This window comes from Aotus nancymaae, unplaced genomic scaffold (genome assembly GCF_030222135.1).
Source record: "Aotus nancymaae isolate 86718 unplaced genomic scaffold, 86718_ANA_hifiasm-v0.15.2.pri h1tg000011l, whole genome shotgun sequence".
Taxonomy (NCBI): Eukaryota; Metazoa; Chordata; class Mammalia; order Primates; family Aotidae; genus Aotus; species Aotus nancymaae.
Window position 1 is genome coordinate 76,060,751 of NW_026988422.1, and position 19,569 is coordinate 76,080,319.

At 46.0% G+C, this 19,569-nt stretch overlaps 1 protein-coding gene across 2 annotated transcripts in view; it reads right to left on the reverse strand.

The window, feature by feature from the left end:
• The window catches only part of LGMN (legumain), a 44,821-nt gene extending 25,573 nt beyond the window's left edge, over window positions 1–19,248 (reverse strand). Inside the window, exons 1-2 of one of the 2 annotated variants that reach the window (XM_064375176.1) lie at window positions 19,111–19,248; window positions 4,056–4,222 (exon numbers count right to left, since the gene is read on the reverse strand). In XM_064375176.1, the coding sequence (XP_064231246.1) occupies window positions 4,056–4,193 (138 nt within the window). In that variant the 5' untranslated portion in view covers window positions 4,194–4,222; window positions 19,111–19,248. Of the gene's footprint in view, window positions 1–4,055; window positions 4,223–8,311; window positions 8,399–19,110 lie in introns of those variants that run through there. The other variant, XM_012453141.2, reaches the window with a different exon arrangement.
• Between the last annotated feature and the right edge of the window lie 321 nt (window positions 19,249–19,569).

Here is a 19,569-nt window from a genome sequence, read left to right on the forward strand (position 1 = left end):
GTCTGAGGATTGAGATAACACACACCCAGTGCTTGGACCTGAGCCCTGCACATAGGAAGCACTTAGTCAAGAGCACCCTTCTTCCACCAGAATGTCAGCACTGCAGAGCAGGGGATGAGACTTGCATCACCAGCACCCTGAACAGCACCTGACTCACATGTGCTCAGCAGCAATGAGCCAGGTACCATTTCCAGTCACGTCTGCTCCTGGGCCACTTCCATCTGCCCAGCTTTGTTTTTTTTTTTTGGCTTATTCTGGGATTGTATCACACTTCCCAGGTACCTGCACCCCTCTGCCTATCCTGGGCCATCTTGCCAGCCCCTCCTCCAGGTCTGCCTCTGTCACCTCTCTGGCACTCATGCTTGGCTGCTCCCTTCTCCTCATCACCCAGGCAACCCTCCCCCTGCCCCCCATCCCACTCTTCCAGCTCTCCCTGATCGTCCCAGACGATCCATGACTCTGATTCCATGACTTCCAAAGGGGCCCTCCTTGCTCACCCCATGCTCAGGACACAGGATGCAGAATGTCCTGCCCACATCACCTCCGACCCCCACCCCCCAAATCACACTTAATCCCAGCCCAAAATGGAAGACTGAGAAATCAATTTCGTCAAGACAAAACAAGGCTTAATTAACAAGCATAATGCATAGGAAAGCACTTGACAATGTTTAATTTGTACCTGGTGAGCCACTCTTCCCTAAACAGAGGCTTGTGGTAAATGAATGTGTTAATCCAAGGAAAATATAAACCTCTAGGAAAATGTTAAGTTTAAAAATCTGCCGGGGGGGCCAGGCACGGTGGCTCACACCTGTAATCCCAGCACTTTGCGAGGCCGAAGGGGGCAGATCATGAGGTCAGGAGATCAAGACCATTCTGGCTAACATGGTGAAATCCCGTCTCTACTAAAAATACAAAAAATTAGCTGGGCATAGTGACACAAACCTATAGTCCCAGCTACTCGGGAGGCTGGGGCAGGAGAATCACTTGAACCCAGGAGGCAGAGGCTGCAGTGAGCCGAGATGGCATCACTGCACTCTAGCCTGAATGGCAGAGAAAACCTCCATCTCAAAAAAAAAAAAAAAATCTGCCTATGTTCTATGGAGACCGTTCTTTCAAATGCTCTTTTGATGATGAGCCTCCAAAGCCAAGAAGGCGAATGGCAGCTGGCTGAGGACAGAAGCAGCCTCTCAGGGAGGCAGGCTGAGGTGAGGCTGAATCAGCACAAATCTCACCTCCACCAGCCTTGATGCCATCATCCTCTCCTACTCCGGGAGGAGTATTTCAGTCTGGGCCACTTCTTTGGCCTTGATTCCCTTCATTCTATTTTGATATGTAGTATTTTACTCAGGGAAACTAGCAACACTAAAGAAACAGAGGTTTCTGGGAGCAGCGTAACTGGATAACCCGCACTCAATAACGTTTAACAAATACATTGTTTTAAAAGTTGCTTGTAAAAAAATCCGGGTGGCTGATGGGTCATCCTGTTAACTCTGATCTGTATTTAACAACTAATCTTTCCAAACTTGTGGTTAGAGGGGGAGAAGAAAACAGAGCTGAACATCTGCGTGCACAGGCTGCTCCTCCTTACGTGAGTCAGGTCTGTGGTTGAGTATTACAAGGAGGAGTGATCATTTTGCCATGATAACCACTTTTTAATCAAGCCAAATTTCCTATATGGCTAACATGCAAAAGTGATTGGAGAAATGAGTTATTCATTCATTCATCCATTCATTCAGTGACTGTAAATACACATTGGATTTCAATGACTTAGTACAAAAAAAATGTATGGTATCTCATTAATATCTTTTTTTTTTTTTAAACAAGGTCTCGCTCTGCTATCCAAGCTGGAGTGCACTGGCTGTGCACAGGTGCGATAATAGCTCCCAGCAGCCTTAAACTCCTGGGCTCCAACAATCCTCCCACTTCAGCCTCCAAAGTAGCTAGGACTACAAGCACGCTGGCTGGTATCTCATTATTGATTTTTTATATTGATTACATGTTGAAAATAATAGTGGTTTGGAAATACTGGTTTAAAGAAGTTATTAAGGCCAGGCATGGTGGCTCACACCTGTAATTCCAGCACTTTGGGAAGCCAAGGCGGGCAGATCACCTGAGGTCAGAAGTTCGAGACCAGCTTGGCCAACATGGTGAAACGTCATCTCTGCTAAAAATACAAAAATTAGCTGGATGTGGTGGTGGGTGCCTGTAATCACAGCTACTCGGGAGCTGAGGCAGGAGAATCACTTGAACCAAGGAGGAGGAAGTTGCAGTGAGCCCAGATCATGCCAGGCCTGGGTGACAGAGTGAGACTCCATCTCAAAAAAGAGAAAGAAATTATTAAAATATTAAAGTTAATTTCACTTTCTAAATGTGGCTAAATGTGACTACTAGAAAATTTACCATGGCTCTCCTACCAGACACGGCTGCTCCAGAGCCAGTTGGCCTGGGTTTGAAAACTGGCCCTACCACTTGTGAGCTGTACTGCACGGGCAAACTGCTGACCTTGCCTATGCCTCAGTCTAGTCGTTCATAAAGAAGGAGTAGGAACTGGACCAACTGCATATCACCCCACTTCAGGTGTCAAAGGACTTTGTATAAAGTGCTCTTAAAAGAGAGCCCAGCATTTGCAAGTCTAAGCATTCATTTCAGAGACTGACAAGATTAAATAACTTTTTTTAAAAGTAACAGCTTTATTGAGATACAGTTCACACACCATAAAAGCCAGTCTTCTGGGCCAGGCGCAGTAGCTCATGCCTGTGATCCCAGCACTTTGGGAGGCCAAGGCAGGCAGGTCACCTGAGGTCAGGAGTTCGAGACCAGCCTGACCAACATAGAGAAACCCTATCTCTACTAAAAATACAAAATTAGCTGGGCATGGTGGTGCATGCCTGTACTCCCAGCTACTTGGGAGGCTGAGACTGGAGAATCTCTCGAACACGGGAGGTGGAGGTTGTGGTGAGCTGAGATCCCACCATTACACTCCAGCCTGGGCAACAAGAGCTAAACTTCGTTTAAAAAAAAAAAAAAAAAAGACCAGTCTTCTAAAACAGACAATTCAATGGTTTACAGTATGTTCACCAAGTTGTATATTCATCACCACTACTTCTAGAGCATTCTCATTCCTGCAAAAAGAGACTCCATATCCATCAGCAGTCACTCCCCAGTCTCTCCTTCACTCAGCCCTTGGCAACTACTAACCTACTTTCTATCTCTATAGATTTCCCAAATTTGGACTTTTGTTTAAATGGAATCATAAAATATGCAGTCTTTGTGACCAGCTTCTTAGCATGTTTGTAAGGTTCACCCATGTTGAAGCATGTGTGAGTACTTCTTTCTTATGGTCAAATAATATCTTCTTCTACAAATAGACCACATTGTGTAATCCATTCAGCCTCTGATGGACATCTGGGCTGCTTCTACCTTTTGGCTACTGTGAACAACACAGCAGGGCAGAGAGGCCTGGGGATCCTTTCATCAGAGCCCTGAGCTGAGTCCTGTCTGGTCCCTACTTGCCATGTGGCCTTGAGCAAGCCATCTCTACTCTCTAGGCCTCAGTTTCCCTATCTCTAAAAGGAAGATGTTGAACTAACTGAGTCTCAACCTGAGTGATCTGGCTGCCTGGGAACACTGGGAAATGTCTGGAGACATTCTGGGTTATTACAGTGGAGCAGGAGATGCCGCTATCACCCAATGCGTGGGTGTCATGGATATTGCTAAACCTCAAATGCACAAGACAGCCCCCAACAACCAAGAATGACCTGGTTTCCAATTATCAACAGTGCCAAGGTTCAGAAAGCTTGCATCAGGCTAAGATGCAATAGAAACTTCTGAGGAATTGCCAAACTGTTTTCCAAAATGGCTATACCACCTTATAATCCTCCTAGCAATATACAAGGGTGCTAATTTCTCTACATCCTCACCAACACACCTATGTTATAGCCAGCCTAACAGGTCCATCAATGGCTTTTCAAGTCTTTTCTATTTAATATTAACAATGTCTGGAGTTGTTTTCAGAATGCCAGTGTCATAAAGAAAGAGATTAGTCATTTTCTTACCTGGTGCCTATAATTATACCAGCCATTTGAACCAGCCACAATCACCACCCAGTGCTTGCCTCCATCTTCAGGATCATCTATGGGAAGAGCACCAATGCCCAGGGCCACGCTGAGGAATACAGCTACTTTCCAAACCATTCTGCACCGTGGAGTTCAACTGCAGAAACCTGAGAAGGGAAAGGCAGAGTCAAGTAAAAAGAAACAAGAACAGATAAACATTGTCAGCCTCTAGGAAAAGATCACAGTAAATGGGTCAAAAAGATAAGGCCATTTAACCACCAGACACAGTATGCTAAGGATAACAATGAAGATACAGAGGAATTCTATTTTGAGCTCTATTGCTGGATCCTCCACGTGGAGAAGGGGCTGTCCATACCTGTGGATCTTCACTACAAGTCCAAGTCATGCATAGAAAACCAAAGAATATCCAGAAAGGTCTCTGGATAAAGTTTTTTAAAAGTTTTTGACACAACTCAAAATACAGCAGATAAAATTCATTGACAAAATTCACTGTTGGAAAAATATCTACCACATACTATGAACTATTTATAAGAAGAGAATATACATGTGAAATAAACTGCAGGCCACGCACGGTGGCTCACGTCTGTAATCCCAGCACTTTGGGAGGCCAAGGCAGGAGGATTACCTGAGGTCAGGAGTTTAAGATCAGACTGGCCAACACAGCAAAACCATCTCAACTAAAAATTTTAAATTAGCTGGGCGTGGTGGCACACATCTATATTCCCAGCTACTAGGGTGGCTGAGGTAGGATAATCACCTTAACCTAGGAGGCAGAGGTTGCAGTGGGCTGAGATCATGCCACTGCACTCCAGCCTGGGCAACAGAGTGAGACTCTGTCTTAAAAAAAAAAAAAAAAAAAAAAATTATATATATATAAATTTTAAAAATAAAAGTAAATAAACAGAATAAACTGTACAGAAAAATATGGAAGACAGACATAAAATTTTAACAGCAGTTATTGCTGGGTGGTAGGCAGGATCAAGGGTGATTTTCTTCCTCATTTTTGTCTCTTTTTAACACAATTAATGTGTGATACTTAACAATTAAGTTTCTAAAAATTCAGTACAGTTTAATAAAAACATTGATGGGCAATTTAAGCTTATAAGGTGAACTATGTAGATAAGTTATAGTCAAAAATTAATTCCTGTTGTCTTTGTATCACACATGGACATATGCTCTGTGCAACATGCAGGGTAAACATTTTCATCCTTGTTTTACAGACAGGAGAGGTTGAGGTCTGAGAGCAATGACCTGCCTAATATCCATGGACTGTCAGCTTTGGCCAGAGCTGGGACCATGCCTTCCGAATGGTTGGTCCAGCACTCTTTCTGCTACATGGCTCTGCATCTCCAGACTTCATTATTATCGAGCCTGGCCATGGTGGCTCACACCTGTAATCCCAGCACTTTGGGAAGCTGAGGCGGACAGATCACTTGAGGTCAGGAGTTTGAGACCAGCCTGGCCAACATCGCGAAACCCTTTCTCTATTAAAAATACAAAAATTAGCCAGGCATGGCAGCAGGAGCCTGTAATCCTGGCTACTCGGGAGGCTGAGGCAGGAAAATCACTTGAGTTCGGGAGGCAGAGGTTGCAGTGTTGCAGTGAGCCGAGATCGTGCCACTACATTCCAGTCTGGGCAACAGAGCGAGACTCCATCTCAAAAAAAAAAAAAAGACTTTATTATTATTGAAGTACATGCCCTATTTTATACTTCAATGCCAAAACCTTAAATACACTGTTAAAGTACAAACGGAAAACAGCACCAAGCCTGTGGCTCTGCGATAAGAAAAATATAGTTACTGAGATGTGGGGACTCAGAGCAGAAGCTGTGTGAGGCTGACTTCTGTCCCAATGCCACCAGCAGGGCTAATGGTGCTCATTCATTCATTCACTCGCCGCTCAGCCAGAGTCTCCACAACATCTACTTTGCCAGACAAGGTGCTGGGTGCTGGGAACTCAACAGGGACAGGGACAAAGCCTTGAGTCCTCATGGAGGAGGCACCCAGAAGAGGGGCGATCCACCTGTAAGCTGAAGAAGCCATCCTGGACATTCTGAGTCTAGCCTTCAAAGCAATGGAATTTCTCCAATAAGTAAATAGGATGCCCTGAGTCTCTTGAAAAGTGTCTTAGGCCAGTAATTCTCCAACTTGAACATTCACCTAGGTCACCTGGGGATCTAGGAAGCAGATTCTGATTCAGTAGGCCTGGGGCAGGGCCTGAGACTGCATTTCTTTTTTTGGGGGGGCGGGGACAGAATGTTGCTCTGTTGCCAGGCTGGAGTGCAGCGGGGCAATCTCCACTCACCGCAACCCCTGCCTCCCAAGTTCAAGTGATTCTCCTGCCTCAGCCTCCTGAGTAGTTGGGATTACAAGTGCCCACCACCATGCCTGGCTAATTTTTGTATTTTTAGTAGAGAGGGGTTCCACCATATTGCCCAGGCTGGTCTCAAACTCCTGACCTCGTGATCCACCTGCCTCGGCCTCCCAAAGTGCTGGATTACAGGCATGAGCCACAGTGCCCGGTCATGAGACTGTATTTCTAATAAGTGTCAGGTGACACTATGCTGCTAGCCTCAGATTACCTTTGATGTGGCAGAACTGTATGAAAACCCCCAGGCTCTTGTCCACCAGTCCCCGACCTAGCACCCTGCTCAGCAGACTGCACTGCTCCATCCCCAAGGGCTGTCTCCTAACAAGAACTTAATTCTTAATCTGAAAGCCTGAAACTTCAGGTTTCTTTAACTCCACTGCAAGGCTCACGGACTGTCAACTGGTAACCACAGTTAGATGCCCACAGATTTGTTTTTTCACGTGTTTTTTTTCTTGGAGTTGGGGCTAGTATGGCACATAACAGATAGGAGAGTGGAGTGCTGAGGGCCCCCAGGGCTAGAACCACGGGTCTGTTAATGTGACCTGAGGAGGCTCCCCACACGTCCACTCAACCTGACAAGGGCTGACTGTGGGGTTGTGTTTCCAAAAAGGGGTCCTGGTCCAGACCTCAACAGAGGGATCTTAGATCTCATGCAAGAAAGAATTTGGGGCAAGTCCACAGAATAATGTGCAAGCAAGCTTACTAAGAAAGTGAAGGAATGAAAGAACAGGTTACTCCATAGACAGAATAGGGTGTCCCCAGAAGCAAGAGCAGAACTGTGTCCACCTCAGGTGCAATGCATGTTTAGACATAAGGCAACAAAGCAAAACAAAATCACAGGGAGATGTGCCTACTGCAAGGGCTTGTGAAAGAGGATGGTTAATCTTTGTAGAACTGCTGCCTTTCACAAGAATCTATGTTATTATCTTTAAGGTGAAACTTACGCCCAGGCGCGGTGGCTCACACCTGTAATCTCAGCACTTTGGGAGGCAGAGGAAGGCAGATCACTTGAGGTCAGGAGTTTGACTTTGGACAACATGATGAAACCCAAACTCTACTAAAAATACAAAATTTAGCTGGGCATAGTGGTACAGGCCTGTAATCCCAGGTACTCAGGAGGCTGAGGCATGAGAATTGCTTGAACCTGGGAGGCAGAGGCTGCAGTGAGCCAAGATCGTGCCAGAGGAAAGAAAAGAAAAGAAGAAAGAAAGAAGAAAGCAAGCTTATTATTAAACTAAAAATGCTTGTTCTTAAGATAAAGAAAGAAAGAAGAAAGAAAGCTTATTATTAAACTAAAAATGCTTTTGTTCTTAAGATAAAAAAGAAAGATAGAGGAAAGAAAGCTTATTATTAAACTAAAAATGCTTTTGTTCTTAAGATAAGAAATAAATAAAGAAAGAAAGAGCCAGCGCGGTGGCTCACACCTGTAATTGGTGGCTCACACCTGTAATCGCAGCACTTTGGGAGGCCGAGGCGGGTGGATCACGAGGTCAAGAGATTGAGACCATCCTGGTCAATATGGTGAAACCCCGTCTCTACTAAAAATGCAAAAATTAGCTGGGCGTGGTGGTGTTTGCCTGTAGTCCCAGCTACTCGGGAGGCTGAGGCAGGAGAATTGCTTGAACCCAGGAGGCGGAGGTTGCGGTAAGCCAAGATTGCGCCATTGCACTCCAGCCTGGGTAACAAGAGCGAAACTCCATCTCAAAAAAAAAAAGAAAGAAAGAAAGAGGAAAGAAAGCTCATTATTAAGCTAAAAATGCGTTTGTCCTTAAGATATTGGGACACCAGGACCTTTCCTGAGTCTGTTTGGTAAATATTAACCTGTTCCCTTAACGGTAAATATCCCGTGACTAAGAATGCCTGACCTCCTGGGAATGCAGCCCAGCAGGTCTTAGCCAAATCTTCTCCAGCCTTTGTTCAAGATGGAGTCACTCTGGTTCAAGCACCCTTGGCAGCTGGAAGGTAAAGAACCAATACAAGGTACGATTATACAAAGGTGTAAAGAAGCAACAGTGAGGACAGGCAAGAGAGGGTCAAGGAGCAAAAACAGCCATGTCCCCCAAGCTCTTCCGTGACCCCACAAGAGAGCTGTGACGGTGACTACCAAGGTGTTCCAACCAACAACTCTCACCTTCCCGGAGCTCACCCAGCAGCCTCCTTCCCCTAGGGTAGGGGTCGGCTAACTTTTCCTGTAAACAACCAGAAAGTAAATATTTTTGGTTTCGCAAGCCAGGCCATCTCTCTCACAACTTGCAAGTCTGCCACTGTATCCTGAAAGTATCCATGTAACCAAGTACTCACATTTTTCTAAGAGACGGTTTAATTATTTTTGTCTCTCCTCTTATCATTCCCCTGGTTCCCCACTTCCTACTCAGCCCGTTAGAAACACAAATACAGCCTTTTACCCACCCCTTCTTCACCAGACACTCCCTACAGGGAAAGTTCACCTAACTCCTTGAGAGTTCACAGTTGATTTACAGACTGAAGCATGCCCAATATAGAACTCTCACCGGCAGGGGGATGCCTCCAGAGTTAATAGTCAAAAAGCACGCCTGCTGGGCCCTCCCACCTGGGGAGTTTTTGGTCTAGTTCTGCCCACAAAGATGCCAGCAGTCACCAGCTCAACTGACAGACAGCGCAGTAGATAAGACCCCAAGCTAACATATGGATCCCCACCTTGCTTACTTCCTCCCCTACTTTTTAAAAGTGTCTGCTTTCTGCTCCAAAAGCAAAGCAGGACATTTAAAGGTGGGATGCCTGTGCTTCTTCCCCTAAGCTCTTTGGAAATAAATCACTTTCTTTGTACCAGATCTCACTCTTGTTAATTGGACTCTGCAAGTGATGAATTACTAACCCATGAGCTGGTTACAGTCAGAGACGATAGACAAACAAATGAACATGGTTATGTTCCAATAAAACTTTATCTATAAAATAGGTGGTTTGTTTGGCCATAGGTTGCTGACCCCAACCGAGGGAGTGAGAATACACTCCCAGACCGCATGGCAGGAATAGCCTGGCTGTTACTGTCATCTTTCATCAGCAATAAAAGGGAGTCGCTAGTTTACACACCTGTTTATTCTGAGTTTCGTTCATATGACATAGTCCCAAAGAGGCTCATTCCTCTGGGGGCATTGGTGTGTGACTTCTACCCCCTCATATTTACGGGAAAAATGAATAAATAAAATGCCAGAAACAAATGGTTGACCTGACTGTGAACAACAGCACAAACAACACCTGCTTATCCACGTAAATCAGCAAACACACAGCAGGCACCAGAAAAGCACCACTTGGTGATTTTTACAAAACCGAGTTAATCTTGCATTCCTCTAATCCACTAGCGAGTTACTCTTCAGTGAGGAAAAGTGCCCTACTGATACAGAAGATGACATTTTCATAGTCACTACCTGGCGATGCTCCCACCCCATCACTCTTTTTTCTTATAAACACAGTCGTAATTCCCCGATGTTATAGTGAACCCCAAGGTCCTCTTCAAAGAATCAGTATGTCAGTATGTTCCACTCTCTTATTCTTTAAATCTCTATTTTAAAGTTTAACTTCCTTGTAATTCCAGTAAACAACCTTCTCCACCGGTTCATAGTAGTTCACATCTGCTCCCCCTCCCCCTGGCTCCATCCTGACTCATCCCGGTCACCTGATCACCCCTGGCTACCAGCTCTGACAAGCCTGTAACCATCCTTCCTGCTAAAACACCCACCCTGCCACTCCAGCTCGGACCCCTGCTCTTTTTAAAATAGCCAATCGGGATAAGTCTAGTTTGTGCGGTCTAACCCTAGCCAATCGGGGACACACCAACAGGGATGACCTCTATTAGGCATAAGTACCCCTTCCCCTTTGTCCTAGTGTGCGGCGGCCATCATTGCTCAGTCCGTGAGTCCTGCACCCTTCTATAGAAGTAAACTGCCGCAGGGCGCAGTGGCTCACGCCTGTAATCCCAGCACTTTGGGAGGCCGAGGCGGGCGGATCACAAGGTCAGGAGATTGAGACCATCCTGGCCAACATGGTGAAACCCCATCTCTACCCCCCAAAAAAAAAAGCTGGGCGTGATGGAATGCACCTGTAGTCTCAGCTACTCGGGAGGCTGAAGCAGGAGGATCGCTTGAACCCGGGAGGTGGAGATTACAGTGAACCCAGATCATGCCACTGCAGACCGCACTCCAGCCTGGCCACAGAGCGAGACTCCGTCTCAAAAGAAAAAAAAAGAAGAAGAAGAAGAAGGAAACTGCCTTGCTGAGAGGACATATTTTCTTTTTTTTTCTTTTCTTTTTTTTTTAATTGGGGTTTCACCATGATGGCCAGGCTGGTCTTGAACTCCTGACCTCAGGTGATCCACCCACCTCAGCCTCCCAAAGTGCTAGGATTACAGGCGTGAGCCACTGCGCCCGGCCAGAGAGGACATATTTTCAAGTGCTATTTCATTTGTGGCACCAAAATTTTACTTAAAACACCAACTATGATGCTATGTTAAAAGCCTCAGAGTATGTGGCTAAACAGAAAATGCTACTTTAAAAAACCACATACGCTAACGCTATTTTGGGAAACATGTAAAGGCCTGGGGTGAAGATGAGAAATGAGAGTAAAATAATCATTCCATTACCCTTGGCAATGAACGTGCCTCAAAGCAGCTACCCTACATGCTAATTTCCTGTGGGCATTTATTGCATGATTTTTGACAAAGTCAAAGCATCAAAACAAAGTCACAAATAATCTGGCAGCATCCCTAGGATTCCTGGTTTATCAAAGTGAAAACCGGTGAAAAAGTGAATGATCCCTGCTAAACTACTAGCTCTTTGTGACTCTGCTGTTTTTGGCTGTGGCTCTCCACGGTCCCCATTACACAGGCCTCATCTCACAGAGGCATCATCATCATCACCATCATCTACCTCCTCTCCTTTAACCTGCCCTCCTCCTATCTACTCTCTCCTTCATCCACCCACACCCCTAATCCATCCAACAAATGTGGACCGAGCACCTACTGGCTGCTCCCAGGCACTGAACAATGAACCAAACAGACAAAACTCTTCGTGGAGGTGGCATTCTAGAGAGAAGAGACAGACCATTTAAACACATAGGTTGTCAGATAATGAAGAGAGTGATGGAGAAAAATAAGGCAGGATGGGGTGGGAGTCCCAGTAGGAATGGGAGGTGTAAAAGGGGAAGAAATTATGGAGGTGAGGGCACCAGTCCATCCATTAGGGCAAAGCACTGGAAGCAACATAAATGTCTACCTGGATCAGCTACAGTACAGCCTCATGGTGGGATACTGTGAAGCCTTTAAAAAGAACCTAAGGCAGATCGTGATGTGCCAAGAGTGAAAAGATCTCCCAGGGGTGCTGTTAGAGCATGTGTGTTGTCTGCTAACCACGTGCAGGGAGAAGACAACACAGAAGGTCGTTGCTCCAACCGGGGGAGATGAGAGAGAAAGACTTCCGGTCGGGCACAGTGGCTCACACCTGTTATCCCAGCACTTTGGGAGGCCGAGGTGGGTGGATACCTGAGGTCAGGAGTTCAAGACCAGCCTGACCATTATGGAGAAACCCTGTCTCTACTAAAAATACAAAATTAGCAGGCCATGGTGGGGCATGCCTATAATCCCAGCTACTTGGGAGGCTGAGGCAGGAGAATTGCTTGAACCTAGGAGGAGGAGTTTGCAGTGAGCTGAGATCGCACCATTGCACTCCAGCCTGGGCAACAAGAGAGAAACTCCATCTCGAAAAAAAAAAAATTCCCAGAGTGGGACGTGTTGGGGTGTGGCACAGAGGTGGGTATCTACTACAGACCACATGATGTACAAGACACTTTATTCACACCATCCTCACAACAGCCGTCCTGTAAGCAAGGATCACCACTCCCTTCAGACAGGTGAGGAAACTGAGGCTCAGAGAAGTAGAGAAACTTGGTGGTCAGTGGCACTGGTGGGACCACACAGATCTGACGGCAAAGACTGCTTGTTCCACTACATCACCTACTTGTCACACAAAGAGTTGTTTATGTGAAAGTCTGGGAGGCCCCGGAACCATGGGCACTGCACTCTGCACCCTAGGGCCCGAGCACAGAGCAGGCCCTCACAGCTTCCTCCGGGAATAGGACACCCACGGTGCTCTTCCGTCCCCTACTATTTTAAGGCACTAGTGGGCTCGCTGCATAAAGAGCTCTTGTCCTTAGAAGAGCCTTCAAAGGAGGATCTGAATTACATAAAGTCAAGGTCAATGAACGAGCCTTTACAGATTTCACCAGCCTCCAATGACAAGTCCTCTGCAGTTCCCACTCGGCCTTCGCCCCTGATCAGGTTACAGGGCTGTAATAGGCCAGCAATTCACTTGAAAGACTTCACTTAAGGCCAAGTGCAGTGGCTCATGGCTGTATTAGCAGCCCTTTGGGAGACCGAGGTGGGTAGATCACTTGGGCCCAGGAGTTCAAGACCAACCTGGCCAATATGATGTAACCCCATCTCTACTAAAAATACAAAAATTAGCCAAGCATGGTGGCACACACCTGTAATCCCAGCTACTTGGGAGGCTGAGGTGGGAGAACTGCTTGAACCCAGGAGGCGGAGGTTGCAGTGAGCCAAGATCGTGCCACTGCACTCCAGCCTGGGCAACAGAGTGAGACCCTGTCTCACAAAAAATAACTTCACTTGGCTTCAAGAAATGCACCATCAAGTCAGGTTTAATCCATTTGGGAAGTTTGTGATGCAGTGTCCTTTCCAGATAAATTATCATTAGCAATGTAAGTAATAAGGTCAAGTTCACAGGGCCATTTCAGCAGAAGAGTCAAGTCCAAATCCAGGTCTGATACCAAAACCTACACCTTAACCACCATCAGGAGTGACCCCTCAGTGCCAACTACTGGGTCTGGGTTCTACACAGAAAATCATCAAAGCCAAGCAAAGCAGGTAGATAGATAACGACATCTGTAAACAGCCTTCCAAACCTAAAGGTTTGGATCCTATGTACTCTCTGCTCTCTAGGGGTTTAGAATAAAATCATCCTGAAGGCTGGGCATGGTGGCTCACACCGGTAATCCTAGCACTTTGGGAGTATGAGGTGGGTGGATCATTTGAGGCCAGGAGTTCAAAATCAGCCTGCCCAACATGGTGGAATCCCGTCCCTACTAAAAATACAAAAATTAGCTGGGCATGGTAGCAGGCACCTGTAAGCCCAGCTACTCAGGAGGTTGAGGCAGTAGAATCGTTTGAACCCAGGAGGCAGAGGTTGCAGTGAGCCAAGATCGAACCACAGCGCTCTAGCCTGGGTAACACAGTGAGACTCCATCTAAAAAAAAGAATAAAAAATAAAATCATCCTGCAAGGTTTTTCAGTTGACAACATGCAGAAGAAATCAGGACAGGTGACAAGAACTGTCTCCTTGAGCAGACTTTAGTCACCCTCCTCTGAGCCCTCTTTTTCCACAAGGCCTTGGTCTACCATCCAGTTTTAGCAAGAATCCAGAAGAGAATCTTCCACCCTTGACAGCTAATCAAGTTCCTCTTAGTAATATTCTATTGATGGGGTTCAGGACCCACTACATCAAAAAATGGCACCTTGGGATACTGAATATTTTAAGCTGAGGGAATTCCACTGACCCCCCTCACCTTGCCTGTGGGCTATAAATCCCCAGTTGACCTTGCCATCCTACAGCTGAGCTCCATTCCATACTGAAGTCTCTCTCTCTTACCACAATAGTTAGAAGAAAATGTCTTGCTGTTTTTTGTTTTGTTTTGATTTTTTGGTTTTGTTTCGTTTTGTTTGAGACACAGTCTCGCTCTGTCACCCAGAATGGAGTACAGTGGTGTGATCTCAGCTCACTGCAACCTCCACCTCCCAGAATCAAGCGGTTCTCATGCGTTAGCCTCCAGAGTAGCTGGAATTACAGGCATGCACCACCATGCCCAGCTAATTTTTTTATTTTTAGGTTTCACCGTGTTGGCCAGGCTGGTCTCAAGCTCCTGGCCTCAAGTGATCCACCTGTCTCAGCCTCCCAAAGTACTGGTATTACAGATGTGAGCCACTGCACCCAGCCTGTCTTGCCGTTTTTATAAAGTACTCATGCGTGGCACACTGGCACACGCATGCAGTCCCAGCTACTTAGGAGGCTGAGGTAGAAGGATCACTAGAGCCTGGAAGTTTGAGACCAACATGGGCAACACAGTGAGACCCTGTGTCAAACAGAAAAAATTTTAAAAAGCACTGGATACAGGCTGGGTGTGGTGGCTCGCACCTGTAATCTCAACACTTTGGAAGGCCAAGGCGGGAGGATCACTCAAACCCAGTAGATCCAGACCAGCCTGGGCAACATAGGGAGACTCTGTCTCTACAAATACAGCCAGCATGATGGTACATACTTGTGGTCCCAGCTACTCAGGGTGCTGAGCAGGGAGGATCACTTGAGCCCAGGAAGTCAAGGCTGTAGTGAGCCATCCAGCCTGGGTGAGACAGTGAGACCTCTGTCCCCTGTCTCAAAAAAAAAAAAAAAAGGCATCTGATGCAATTTTTCTCTAACACAAGACATAGCTACCAACTCAGGGGAGACCGTTCCTCTCTCTGGGCCTTAACGTTCCATCTGTCAAATGAGATGGTAGAACTTATTAAAAGGTCATTCAGTCCTTTAAATCCTTGGATTTTCTGGTTAAAGAATAGAATTAAAACAAAATCCAGGCTGGGCGTGGTGGCTCGCACCTGTAATTCCAACACTTTGGCCAAGGTGGGTGGATCACTTGAGGCCAGAAGTTCAAGACCAGCCTAGCCAACATTGTGAAACCCCAACTCAACTAAAAATACAAAAATTAGCCAGGCATGGTGGCGTGCACTTGTCATCCCAGCTACTCGGGAGGCTGAGGCAGGTGAATCGCTTGAGTCCTCAAAGTAAAGGTTGCAGTGGGCCGAGATCAAACCACAGTGCTCCAGGCTGGCCAACAGAGAAAGACTCTGTCTCAAAATAAAAAAATTATCATCATCTCCAGCTAGATCTTATCTCAAATGAAAAATCTATTTTATTCAGGTTAGTTCACCATTGTTTTTTTCCTACAGAGAAAATGTGATTCAGTGGCAAACTAGCTTCTAGATTAGAGCACACTCTTTAAGGTTATCTAATTCTGATTCACAGGGGTTATTTTATAATTCTGCATACTATGGGTAACAGCAATGCAAATAATTCTAGTCTAGACATGCAAATGCAGGTTACCAAATAAAGGTTCAATTGAGTCTCTTCACCTCTGTAGAGGCCAGTTTTGTCTTTCATTCGCAAGTTCATTGCAGTATTTCTAATCTACGAAACGGCTGTACTGTAGAGTCTCCAACACCTCACAAAGTTTCCTCATTGATGAGCTAAATAAAATCCTTCACACGTTCATTTTTATATTTTACAGAGTAATGACTTTATCTTTCTTTAAAAAAATTACCTTGGCTGGGCATCATGGCTCATGTCTGTAATCCCAGCACTTTGGGAGGTCGAGGCGGGTGGATCATGAGGTCAGGAGTTTGAGATCCGCCTGGCCAATATGGTGACACCCAGTCTCTACTAAATATACAAAACTTAGCTGGGCATGGTGGCACGCTCCTGTAGTCCCAGCTACTGGGGAGGCTGAGACAGAAGAATCGATTGAACCCAGAAGGCAGAGGTTGCAGTGAGCCAAGATCATGCCATTGCACTCCAGCCTGGCAACAGGGCGAGACCCCATCTCAAAAAAAAACAAAAAAAGAAAAAGGAAATTATCTTTTAGTATTATGGAAAGTAAAAGCAAGTAACACGCATTTCAAAAGAAGTAGTCAAAAGAAATTTTTAATCTATTAATAGTTAGAACTTAGGTTTCTAGGAAAGTAAATTTTGGCCAATGGTGGGCACAGTGGCTCCTGCCTATAACCCCAGGACTCTGAGGCCAAAGCCAGAGGGTCACATGGGCCCAGGAGTTTGAGGCTGCTCTGGGCAAGATAGTGAGACCCAGTCTCTACAAGAGATTAAAAAATTTAAAAATGTTGGTCAATGATTAATAACTTCTCCACAGTTTTGTTTTTAATGCTTATTTGGAATTTGAGTTTTCTTTCACCCAAATTACTATTTTTGAAACGTGGTACCAGTGCAATTTGCAGCTTTTTTCCAAAATGACTGAACCTAACTTTTATAGCTACATGTTAACTCAAGTTAAATTTTTACTTGAACTTTTACTTCAAGAAATTGAAGCATAGACATTAAACTACAGAAATGTACAAAGAGTAACACAAAACACCAGTTACCATCCAGACCATTCCCCGTTATCATTTTATAAACCTGCTCATCTTTTTTCTACATTGCAGATGAAATTATTCCCTCTGTCCCAACCCTTCCTCCCCACACTGCAAAGTAACCACTATCCTCAATTAGCATTCTGTTCCAATCGATTTACTATAAAAAGATACAAACCTACTCTACAAACATTCTCCTACTAATGGACATTTAGGCTGGTTCCAATTTTTTAAACCATTATAGATAGTGTTGCCACAAACAATCCTATGATCCTTCCCTTTGTATACAAATGTCTCTGGCTTCTTAGTATTTTCTAGAAGTAGAACCACTGATCTCAAGATATACCCATTCTGCTAGTGGCTATCCTGTTTAGATACACTAGCAATCAGTAGCAAATGAGAATCTCATTTTCTTCAAAATAAGTTTCTGATAGTGTCAAACTTTACAATTCCTAATCTGATAGACATACAATTATCTAATGATGGTTTTAACGTGTATTTCTTGTATTACAAGAAAATTTGAGTGTTATATGATTATTTAACCATTCAGATTTCAATACCCTCAATACATGTGACAACTTCCTCATGATAAACTGGGATTCCAATTATGGTCTGCAAAGCAACTTGTGCAGTTAAAAAGAAATACACTGGACATTTCTTTAAAAGATAGTCATCAGTTGGAAAACTCAAGAGATAGAGTTTACTTCAATATATTTTTTACTGACTAATGCTGGGTATGGTGTATTCTACCTCCTCAGAACTCTTAAATTATTTTCTCCTCCCCCCACACCCCCAACCACTGCAACTATCTTTAAAACCCTTGTAATTCTCCCGGGGATTATTGCAATGACCTCCCTATCCTTTGTGGCCTCTCTCCAACACTATTCCACACTACAGAGAATCTAAGATACAGATCTACAGTAAATGTGGCTTCCTGGACATTCAGCATAACATCCAAATCTCTCACAGCAGCACAGGAGGTCCTGCAAGATGTACCTCTCTATTCTTACACTCATAAAATCCACTGCCCACATGAAATCCTTTACTGCACCAGACTCGACTCCAGTGCAAAAGCATTGCTTGCTCTTTCTCTGCCTTCATCATGCTGTTTTCCCAGATGAAACACTCTTCTCTTCCTTCATCTCACTAGGTCCTGCCCATCCCTCAAACTCCAAGGCCAGGTGAGGTGGCTCACGTCTGTAATCCCAGCACTTTGGGAGGCTGAGGCGGGTGGATCACCTGAGATCAAGAGATCGAGACCATCCTGGCCAACATAGTGAAACCTCGTCTCTACTAAAAATACAAAAATTACCCGGGCATGGTGGCAGGTGCCTGTAATCCCACAACTCAGGAGGCTGAGACAGGGGAATCACTTGAACTGAGAAGGTGGAGGATGCAGTAAGCGAAGATCGCACCACCGCACTCCAGCCTGGGAGACACAAGACTCCCTCTCAAAAACAAAACAAACAAAACTACCACTCAAATCTCCCCATCTCTGCGAAGTCCCAACCTCTCCCACAAGTCAGGGTTAGATGCTGCCCCTGTACACTCCAGCCCTTTAACACTGGAACTGTTCACTAGAGATTGTCTCCCCCCTTTATGAAATAGTCTCTGCTCAAAAAGCTTAGTAAGGCTCAATGAATGTTTGCTATGCAGTCCCAGAGTAAAGAAAGCTGGGCTACTCCCTTCACCACATACCATAGGGCTAGTCAACTACCCTGGGCACTCCTTTTCATCTATAAAACAAGGCACGTGACACAAAGTTTCTTCTTCCAGCTCTCAGATACTACAATGCTTGGCATAGAACACTACACGTAGGTATAACCTCAAATCTAATAGGGACGGGAGAAGAAACCGGTTAACTTTCACTTCCAAGGTTGATGTGGGTGGTCCTGAAACTCTCACCAGCTCAAACCTCCCAGAACCAGAGCTTCCCTGACTTCTCTAAATAGATGTCTTCACAAGCCTGGGTGTTTTCGTTGTCGTCGTTAATAGCCCTTTCCCACGGGTGCAATCCTTCACATTAAAAGCATCAAAGGTCTGAACTGTTCCTAGGTCGCAAAGTCTGGAGCCAAGCCCCAGTCCCTGTTGGGGTCCTTGGCTATGGGATCTTAGCAAATTCCGTCTCCTCCCGCGCCTCAGTTTCCCCCTCCAGAGCACTGCGCCCTTCCAGCCACAACATGCATGAGAAAAGAGAGCCCTCCACCCCCATTGGCCCCACCAGGCAGAAAGGCCGCAGGGTTTCCCTTCCCTCAGGATTCACCGTTTCCCGAAATTCCCCCTCGCAGGGTGAGAAACTGATTACTCAGAATAGGATGGGAAAAATGAAAATCCCAGCCCTGAGGTCCAGAGCCTCAGAGAGCAGTCGGGAGGCCCTGGCCTCAGGCGTGGGGACTGACGCGGTCCTGTGCGGGGGCTCGCGGTTACCTGCGGCAGGCGATCGTGGTGGCAGTGGTGGCGGCGGCGGCGGCGAGTGACCCGCGGTGGTGGCGGCGCGGGACCGTGAGAACTCGGGGCGGCGCGCAGCCTCACACCAGCCACCCCGACGTCCGCTCTGCTGTGATTGCTGCTGGCGCCGCCGCTCCTGGTTTAGGCGGCCACGGCGCCGCGGTGACTGGTGGAGCTACGGGGCGTGGCGTCTGCCTAAACCAAAGGGAAAAGAGGATGAGGCTGGAGAGTCAAAGGGACTACAAATCCCAGCGTGCACGGGCAGGGGCTTCTGGGCTGGGCGCCGGGGTGGAGGGGCAGCGGTTGCGCAATGAGCGGAGGTCGGGAATCCGAGGTGCTTGAGGTCTCGGGTGGGGGCAGTGATCCCAGAGGCAACTACGAAAAGATCCTACCAGCTCTTGGAGCACTTTAATCCGTTGGTCTGCAAGCTTGTCTGCA